General features: G+C 46.0%; 1 protein-coding gene across 1 annotated transcript in view; it reads right to left on the bottom strand.

The window, feature by feature from the left end:
* LOC144538551 (integrin alpha-11-like) overlaps nt 1-10,000 on the bottom strand; it is a 32,293-nt gene that overhangs the window by 21,357 nt on the left and 936 nt on the right. Inside the window, exons 2-6 of the mRNA XM_078283016.1 lie at nt 9,426-9,496; nt 6,819-6,963; nt 4,704-4,852; nt 4,195-4,338; nt 1,400-1,603 (exon numbers count right to left, since the gene is read on the bottom strand). Coding sequence (XP_078139142.1) covers nt 1,400-1,603; nt 4,195-4,338; nt 4,704-4,852; nt 6,819-6,963; nt 9,426-9,496 — 713 coding nt within the window. The remainder of the gene's footprint in view (nt 1-1,399; nt 1,604-4,194; nt 4,339-4,703; nt 4,853-6,818; nt 6,964-9,425; nt 9,497-10,000) is intronic.

Raw genomic sequence — 10,000 nt, 5'->3', positions numbered from 1 at the left:
TCTGACACTTGGACAGCTAAATGTTTTACCTACCTGTTCAGAAAAAATAAAACCAGATCAGAGGAAATTTTACATTTGTTGGATTCTTGCTCTGTGTGTGAAATGAACAGAACAACCAGAACCTGAACTATGAGAAAACTTTGGCTGACTGTAAACGAGACAATTTATTTGGCAATGTGACGGGCAACTCTCTGAGCAACAGGCTATCATAAAACTTGGGCTAAAAAATCTTTTATGTGTTGCGATCCACAAGTCACCAGAAGTCCCTTCATCTCCTCCAGAGCTGAGAAACTCAACAAGCTCGTCTCCACAGCTCCATTCACTGTCATCGGCCGCCAAGAGCCAATCAGATTTCTGAACTTGTTTCCGTACCGATGTGATTTCATTTCAGGAATAATAATTCTGCCTGGCAAGTGCAAAATGGACAAAGTGATTATAGCCATTCACACTTTATTTTTGACTAATGCTACACCTAAGTAACACTAGCCGGCTAGCTATGTTAAAGGTCCATATTCTCCACTTCTAAGTTTTATTTTCTGTCTTGAGGTCCATTCAAAGCTGTTTGTGTACCAAAAACACTCTCAATCCATTTTCCAGCACCTCTCTGAGCTGTGTCTTTAAGGCTAACGACCCTCTGTTCTGATTGGCTAACCGTTTCAAGAGTGAAACGTGAGACGCCGCGGCCCGGCGGCTACAGGTAGGGAAAACTCTCCGGTAATAAACAATGACGACCGCTCGACCGCTTTGAAAAAACCACTTTGTTAGTCTATTATTTCTTAAAAAATGATAATGAGCGAACCTTTGTGATGCCACAAAGTTACGGAAGTCCAAACGGCTCGTTTAGAGGCTCGCTTTTCTAATATGGATTGTGTGGATTTAGTTGGCGACCGTGCGTTTTGATACTTCTTGTTGTTGTTTAGATAGCACATCCAACTTTTTTATAATCACAGAGACAAGGGGAATCCTGGTTTCCACCAAATGGGACCTTTAACTTGTTAAAACAACGTCACATTGTGAAAGGCAACACCAAAGTCCATAATTTGCCTGTTCAAAACTTTGTAGCTGCAGACTGGAGCCTCTGGCCCCACCCACAGAGCCTATAGCCCCGCCCACAATCAGTCAGAATCACGTGACACATCAACCAAGTCCGTTGCAATGTGAACGCATTAAGGCAACTTTTTTGCACTGTTGCCCATCAGGGTTTAGGTTTTGCATATTTGTTGGACTTGAGAATGCCTTACCAAGTGTATGTTAGCATTAATGTTGTAGTCATGAGCTATTATTGGTAATTTGATTTGATTATTCATTGTTATAGTTACAGGTTGCTTTTCAAAACTTCACCAAAACTAATTCCTGTGTATTTGTTAGATTGGTGATTGAACTGATTCTTCTCTGTTACCTGTCTGTATTGGTGTTGGATGGTGTTGTCCTGGCCATAGAAGACGTAGATCGCCCCCTGGTGGTCATCCTCCAGCGGCGCTCCCACCACCAGCTCCCTGAACCCGTCTCCGTTCATGTCGGGTATCTGGGCCAACGCAGAACCCAGCCGCGAGTTCTGAGAGCGGTCAGAAACCTCCAGCGCCCCCTGCAGGACGAATGAACTCTGGAGAGAGATCAGTTCAGTTTAGTTTGGTTCCCCTTTCACTACCTGAAGTGTGACAGTGTAGATGTAGACTACCTGCGGTGTAACTTGTAGACCACATGTGGTGTAACGGTGTAGACTACCTGCACTGTGACGGTGTAGATGTAGACTACCTGCGGTGTAACGGTGTAGATGTAGACTACCTGCGGTGTACCAGTGTAGATGTAGACTACCTGCGGTGTGACGGTGTAGATGTAGACTACCTGCGGTGTGACGGTGTAGATGTAGACTACCTGCGGTGTGACGGTGTAGATGTAGACTACCTGCGGTGTACCAGTGTAGATGTAGACTACCTGCGGTGTACCAGTGTAGATGTAGACTACCTGCGGTGTGACAGTGTAGATGTAGACTACCTGCGGTGTACCAGTGTAGATGTAGACTACCTGCGGTGTGACGGTGTAGATGTAGACTACCTGCAGTGTGACGGTGTAGATGTAGACTACCTGCAGTGTGACGGTGTAGATGTAGACTACCTGCAGTGTGACGTGTAGATGCGGTGTACCGGTGTAGATGTAGACTACCTGCTATGTAACGGTGTAGATGTAGACTACCTGCTGTGTGACGGTGTAGATGTAGACTACCTGCTGTGTGACGGTGTAGATGTAGACTACCTGCTATGTAACGGTGTAGATGTAGACTACCTGCAATGTAACGGTGCAGATGTAGACTTTCTGCAGTGTGACGGTGTAGATGTAGACTACCTTCAATGTAACGGTGCAGATGTAGACTTTCTGCAGTGTGACGGTGTAGATGTAGACTACCTTCAATGTAAAAGTGTAGATGTAGACTACCTGCAGTGTGACGGTGTAGATGTAGACTACCTGCAATGTAACAGTGTAGATGTAGACTACCTGCAGTGTAACGGTGTAGATGTAGACTACCTGCGGTGTGACGGTGTAGATGCGGTGTACCGGTGTAGATGTAGACTACCTGCAGTGTGACGGTGTAGATGCGGTGTACCGGTGTAGATGTAGACTACCTGCGGTGTAACGGTGTAGATGTGGACTACCTGTGGTGTACTGGTGTAGATGTAGACAACCTGCGGTGTAACAGTGTAGATGTAGACTACCTGCGGTGTACCGGTGTAGATGTAGACTACCTGCTGTGTGACGGTGTAGATGTAGACTACCTGTGGTGTACCGGTGTAGATGTAGACTACCTGTGGTGTACTGGTGTAGATGTAGACAACCTGCGGTGTAACAGTGTAGATGTAGACTACTTGCAGTGTGACGGTGTAGATGTAGACTACCTGCAGTGTACCGGTGTAGATGTAGACTACCTGTGGTGTACTGGTGTAGATGTAGACAACCTGCGGTGTAACAGTGTAGATGTAGACTACCTGCAGTGTGACGGTGTAGATGTAGACTACCTGCAGTGTGACGGTGTAGATGTAGACTACCTGCAATGTAACAGTGTAGATGTAGACTACCTGCAGTGTAACGGTGTAGATGTAGACTACCTGCGGTGTGACGGTGTAGATGCGGTGTACCGGTGTAGATGTAGACTACCTGCAGTGTGACGGTGTAGATGCGGTGTACCGGTGTAGATGTAGACTACCTGCGGTGTAACGGTGTAGATGTGGACTACCTGTGGTGTACCGGTGTAGATGTAGACAACCTGCGGTGTAACAGTGTAGATGTAGACTACCTGCGGTGTACCGGTGTAGATGTAGACTACCTGCTGTGTGACGGTGTAGATGTAGACTACCTGTGGTGTACCGGTGTAGATGTAGACTACCTGTGGTGTACTGGTGTAGATGTAGACAACCTGCGGTGTAACAGTGTAGATGTAGACTACTTGCAGTGTGACGGTGTAGATGTAGACTACCTGCAGTGTACCGGTGTAGATGTAGACTACCTGTGGTGTACTGGTGTAGATGTAGACAACCTGCGGTGTAACAGTGTAGATGTAGACTACCTGCAGTGTGACGGTGTAGATGTAGACTACCTGCAGTGTGACGGTGTAGATGTGGTGTACCGGTGTAGATGTGGACTACCTGCAGTGTGACGTGTAGATGCAGTGTACCGGTGTAGATGTAGACTACCTGCAGTGTGATGGTGTAGATGTAGACTACCTGCAGTGTGATGGTGTAGATGTAGACTACCTGCAGTGTGACGGTGTAGATGTAGACCCGCCCCCTCTCCCAGCCCTGGCTGTAGAACATGGAGACTACCTGCAGTGTGACGGTGTAGATGCGGTGTACCAGTGTAGATGTAGACTAGCTGCGGTGTGACGGTGTAGATGTAGACTACCTGCGGTGTAACGGTGTAGATGTAGACTACCTGCGGTGTAACGGTGTAGATGTAGACTACCTGCGGTGTACCGGTGTAGATGTAGACTACCTGCGGTGTGACGGTGTAGATCTAGACTACCTGCGGTGTGACGGTGTAGATCTAGACTACCTGCGGTGTGACGGTGTAGATGTAGACTACCTGCGGTGTGACGGTGTAGATGTAGACTACCTGCGGTGTGACGGTGTAGATGTAGACTACCTGCGGTGTAACGGTGTAGATGTAGACTACCTGCGGTGTGACGGTGTAGATGTAGACTACCTGCGGTGTGACGGTGTAGATGTAGACCCGCCCCCTCTCCCAGCCCTGGCTGTAGAACATGGGTGCTGCCACCAGGAGGATGTCGGTCTGTCCGTCACCATCTACGTCCATCGAACACAACTCGCTGCCGAAATACGACCCGATCTGGAACAGAATAGAATAGAAAGAAAATAAATCAAATATAATATAATAAAATAGAATAAAGAGTAAACGCGAAGAGAAGAGAAGAGAAGAGAAGAGAAGAGAAGAGAATGTTCTCTTTCCTTCTTTCTCTCTCTTGCTCTCTCTCTCTCTCTGCCTCTCTTTTCTATAAACCAGTAGTCTGTCCCAGTGGTTGGTCCTTTTTCTGGGAGTCCATTGCCAGGGGCAACAGTCTGGATCGTCATGCAGATGGCCATGTGTCCCACATGTGTGGACACACACACTGGAATAATACCTACATGCTTGTGTGTGTGTGTGTGTGTGTGTGTGTGTGTGTGTGTGTGTGTGTGTGTGTGTGTGTGTGAGACCTGCTGTCCCAGCAGCCCCTGCAGGATGGTCAGGTTCCCGGTGTTCCTCAGCGTGAAGACGATCACCTTCCCGGTGTGGTTGAACCTCGGAGCTCCGGAGACGAAGAGCTGAGCGCCGCCGGACGAGACCACCGAGCCCACCGAGTAACCTGAGGCAGAAACCAGGCAAAAACCAGTCAGAAACCAGTCAGAAACCAGTCAGAAACCAGTCAGAAACCAGACAGAAACTAACCAGGACGAGACCACCGATCCCAACGAGTAACCTGAGGCAGAAACCAGGCAGAAACCAGGCAGAAACCAGGCAAAAACCAGTCAGAAACCAGGCAGAAACCAGGCAAAAACCAGTCAGAAACCAGGCAGAAACCAGGCAGAAACTAACCAGGATGAGACCACCGAGCCCACCAAGTAACCTGAGGCAGAAACCATCAGAAACTAACCAGTAACCAGCCAGTTAGACTGACACACCCAGTATTTTTATTTTTATTTTTTTCAAATTTTTATTGAAAGCACTTCAAGCTAAATCAAGCATAATAATAATGATAATAATAATACCTTAAACTTTATTTGTATATCACTTTTTAAAACGTTTATAAAGGGCTTTAAAAATCAAACATTCAAACAAACTGAAAAGAAGAAGCCAGCTCCAAAAAAAAAAAACAGAGGCTAAAGTCACATCAATACAATAAAATACACATCAAAGCAAGTCTATAAAAATAGGTTTAACCATACCAAGTTCTATATTGTGCCCATATTTCTATTAATTTTGTGGTCTGTAAACTGGTCTTGTGTTAATTATTCTGTGAAATTGCCCTAATTATTTTACAAATTTTTCTTTCTTTGTTTATTGTTCACACTTACATATTGTAAAGTGCTTTGTAACGTTGTTTTGAAAAGTGCTTTATAAATAAAGGTTATTATGATGATTATGATTATAACCACAGTAACTACTGCTACTATTGCTAATAATAGTTTTGCTACAACTTTCATTACTACTAGGCAAGGCAAGTTTATTTATATAGCACATTTCAGCAACAAGGCAATTCAAAGTGCTTTACATAAAACATTAAAAGCATCGAGACAAAGTGAAAAACATAAAATTCATATAAAAGAACAAGCAAAATGCATTGCATTAAAAGAATCAAATCAAGTAAAATAGAAAGATATTTTTATCCCCCTAAAGGTTTCCAATTAGGATCCTTTTGAAACCTGTGTTGCAACGAAACCTTAGTTGACCCCAACCATACGGTATTACAACGAGGGGCAAACATCTACCATTATAGTTCTATGTAGGCGAGCCCACTAGCGGCCCGTCGGTACTTAAAGGATCCCTATTTATCTGTCAATCTTCTCGGAATTCACACAACAATTATTAGGCTAAAATAGAATAAGACAGGTATAACATACAAGAATAAAAGTTACAGTGCAGTGTAAGAAATGAATAATTATTTGATTTAATAAAAGGCAGCGGCAAACAGAAAAGTCTTCAGCCTTGATTTAAAGGAACTGAGAGTTGCAGCAGACCTGCAGGTTTCTGGGAGTTTGTTCCAGATGTGTGGAGCATAAAAACTGAACGCTGCTTCTCCATGTTTAGTTTTGACTCTCGGGACAGAAAGCAGACCTGTCCCAGACCACCTGAGAGGTCTGGATGGTTCATAATGTAGCAGAAGATCAGAAATGTATTTTCAAATTCAAATTCAAATTTTTATTTGTCACGTACACAATCATACACAGTACAATGCGCAGTGAAATGCTTTAGGTACTTGTTCCGGCTCAGATAGTGTGTAAAACAAAAATTTAGGCACAGCTCTCGTTAAGCAGTCGTATTTTGGCCCTAAACCATTCAGTGCTTTATAAACCAACAGTAGTATTTTGAAATCGATTCTTTGACAGACAGGAAGCCAGTGTAAAGACCTCAGAACTGGAGTGATGTGATCCACTTTCTTGGTCTTAGTGAGGATTCGAACAGCAGCGTTCTGAATCAGCTGCAGCTGTCTGAGACCTGTAAAGACACCGTTACAGTGTCTACTACTACCGCAGCTGCTACTACTACTACTACCGGTACTACTACTGGTATTACTACTACTACTAATACTACTCCAGGTGTGTGTGTCTCACCCAGGTAAGCTGCGTGGTTCTTCAGCTCCTCTGGAAACTCTTCCTGATAGGAGGATTTCGGCGGGACGATCTTCCCGTGTCGCGTCTCTTTCAGCACGGCTCCGTTCCAGTCGTAGGCGCCGACCGCCCCGACCAGCACGCCGTCCTGAACGACAGACGGGAGGTACACAGAGATGATGCTGTGTTCAGGACATACAGAATAACTGTCTGAACAACTTGACGCTTCAAAGCAAAGACTTGGATGTTCATGCAGTTAGAAGCCGTCAGGACACCATGATTGTAGTTTTCTGTAGATTTTGGTTTTTCCTGGAAACCTCTCGGCCGCTTGTATCTTCAGTCTCAGTTTCTACCCAGTTCATAATCACAGGTGAGGTTGGAGAAACACTGAATACTAACACTAAAATGGTCAAATTTAAACATATTTGTTTATTAAACATATAAACAAACATTGACCTTCAGAACAAAATCCAGGCTATCAGTATCAGCCTTCTAAATCCCATACAGATCGGATCGGTGGAACCCGGCTGTAGCCACAGAAGAAGTCTGGCAGTGGAAACGTTCAGATATGAAAGTTATTAAAGCGTTGAGTCATGAGTCTCTCTGGCTGAACTGAGGAACGGCAGATGACCGAATCGCTGGCGACAGCGTCAGAAAGTTTGATCCTGGATCTGCTGTAGGATCTGAGCCGCACGTGTCGACCTGCTGCACTGATCCTGGATCTGGTGCAGGATCTGAGCCGCACATGTCGACCTGCTGCACTGATCCTGGATCTGCTGCAGGATCTGAGCAGCACGTGTCGACCTGCCGCACTGATCCTGGATCTGCTGCAGGATCTGAGCCGCACATGTCGACCTGCTGCACTGATCCTGGATCTGCTGCAGGATCTGAGCAGCACGTGTCGACCTGCCGCACTGATCCTGGATCTGCTGCAGGATCTGAGCCGCACGTGTCGACCTGCCGCACTGATCCTGGATCTGCTGCAGGATCTGAGCCGCACGTGTCGACCTGCTGCACTGATCCTGGATCTGCTGATCTGAACTGATTCATATGAAGAAACTGTTTCCTAATCCTGCAGCAGAGTGAAACTGTTTTCCACATCAGGCTGACTGTGACCTGATTTCACTTTTTTACCTTTAACTCAAAATAAAGAAGAGGAAACACTGGCATTCTTAGCATAATTGTGTGTATGTGTGTGTGTGTGTGTATGTGTGTGTGTGTCTGTGTCTGTGTCTGTGTCTGTGTGTGTGTGTGTGTGTGTGTGTGTGTGTGCATGTATGTGTGTGTGTGTGTGTGTCTGTGTCTGTGTGTGTGTGTGTGTGTGTGTGTGTGTGTGTGTGTGTGTGCATGTATGTGTGTGTGTGTGTGTGTCTGTGTCTGTGTCTGTGTCTGTGTGTGTGTGTGTGTGTGTGTGTGTGTGTGTGCATGTATGTGTGTGTGTGTCTGTGTCTGTGTCTGTGTCTGTGTGTGTGTGTGTGTGTGTGTGTGTGTGTGTGTGAGTGTGTGTGTGTGTGTGTGTGTGTGTGTGTGCATGTATGTGTGTGTGTGTGTGTGTGTCTGTGTCTGTGTCTGTGTCTGTGTGTGTGTGTGTGTCTGTGTCTGTGTCTGTGTCTGTGTGTGTGTGTGTGTGTGTGTGTATGTGTGTGTGTGTCTGTGTCTGTGTCTGTGTCTGTGTGTGTGTGTGTGTGTGTGTGTGTGTGTGTGTGCATGTGTGTGTGTGTGTGTGTGTGTGTCTGTGTCTGTGTCTGTGTGTGTGTGTGTGTGTGTGTGTGTGTGCATGTATGTGTGTGTGTGTGTGTCTGTGTCTGTGTCTGTGTGTGTGTGTGTGTGTGTGTGCATGTATGTGTGTGTGTGTGTGTGTGTCTGTGTCTGTGTCTGTGTCTGTGTGTGTGTGTGTGTGTGTGTGTGTGAGTGTGTGTGTGTGTGTGTGTGTGTGTGTGTGTGTGCATGTATGTGTGTGTGTGTGTGTGTGAGTGTGTGTGTGTGTAGCTGGCAGCTGTATTTTCAGGAAAACCATCTGCTCTGTGTTACACATGAAAATTTTCCACGACGCCGTTTTCATCCTCCTGCCTCTGGAATTCAGTCGAGTTTTAATGTTGATTTTCCCTGGAAGTGAAACAACAGAAATATTTTCTCTCAGCTTCTCGTCCTGCGGAGGAGAGGAAGAACCACAGAGATCCTGAACCCTGCAGAAACCCTCACACACACACAGACGCTGCAGATTCTCTGTTTGTCCAAATTAGATTCTGCTGTCAGTTTGGTCCACACAGGAAGTGAGGTCACTGCTGGGCTCCACACAGGAAGTGACTGATCCAAACTGAAGAGTGAAGAAGAGTCCAGAAGTTTCTCCTGAGCAGCAGCAGATGAAGCTGAAAGACTCACTGGCGTTCGATCTGATTTCTGAGTGTTCTCTCTCTCTCTCTCTCTCTCTCTCTCTCTCTCTCTCTCTCTCTCTCTCCCTCTCTCTCTCTCTCTCTCCCTCTCTCTCTCTCTCTCTCCCTTTCTCTCTCTCTCTCTCTCTCTCTCTCTCTCTCTCTCTCTCTCTCTCTTACCTGCTGCAGCTTTAGATGTCTTGACTGAACAGAACAGAAGTGAAGGTGAAGAACTCACCCTCACTATGTGGGAGGAGAAGCCGGCCTGAGCCATCTGCAGGCCGAACCCCCGGCCCTGACTGCTGGTTCCTGCACACAAACAGAACCAGAACCGCGTTACATGGAGACCAGGTTCTTCACTGCCATACTGGTGATGAGCTGTAATCAATGTGTTGTAATGTGACAGAGTATCATATCAGTCTACATCAGTGGCTCTCAGTCCCAGACCTCAGGATCCAGAGTCCTGCTGGTTTTCATCTAATCAGGTCTGATTCACACCTGAGACACCAGGTGGATGGAAAGAAACCCAGCAGGATTCTTTCTCTATATTCATTCTGTCTTCCATTACACGTTTTCCATAATATCAGAGCACTGAAGCACGAGTACAGAACAGAAGAAGGTGAGATAAACATCCAGAAGTTAAACTCCCAGGAGCATCGGATGAGATTCATCACAGAGCAGCGCTGCGGTCTGACAGCAGAACCTCTCTGAGGAGCTTCTGTCCTCTGGAAGAACTTTCTCCTCGTAGGGAGGGTAAGATAGTATAGGAAACATAACTTTTCCTTAAATTATCAAATAATCATCCAATCAATC

This window comes from Centroberyx gerrardi, chromosome 4 (genome assembly GCF_048128805.1).
Source record: "Centroberyx gerrardi isolate f3 chromosome 4, fCenGer3.hap1.cur.20231027, whole genome shotgun sequence".
NCBI classification, from domain to species: Eukaryota; Metazoa; Chordata; class Actinopteri; order Beryciformes; family Berycidae; genus Centroberyx; species Centroberyx gerrardi.
This window is presented reverse-complemented; position numbering and strand designations above follow the sequence as displayed.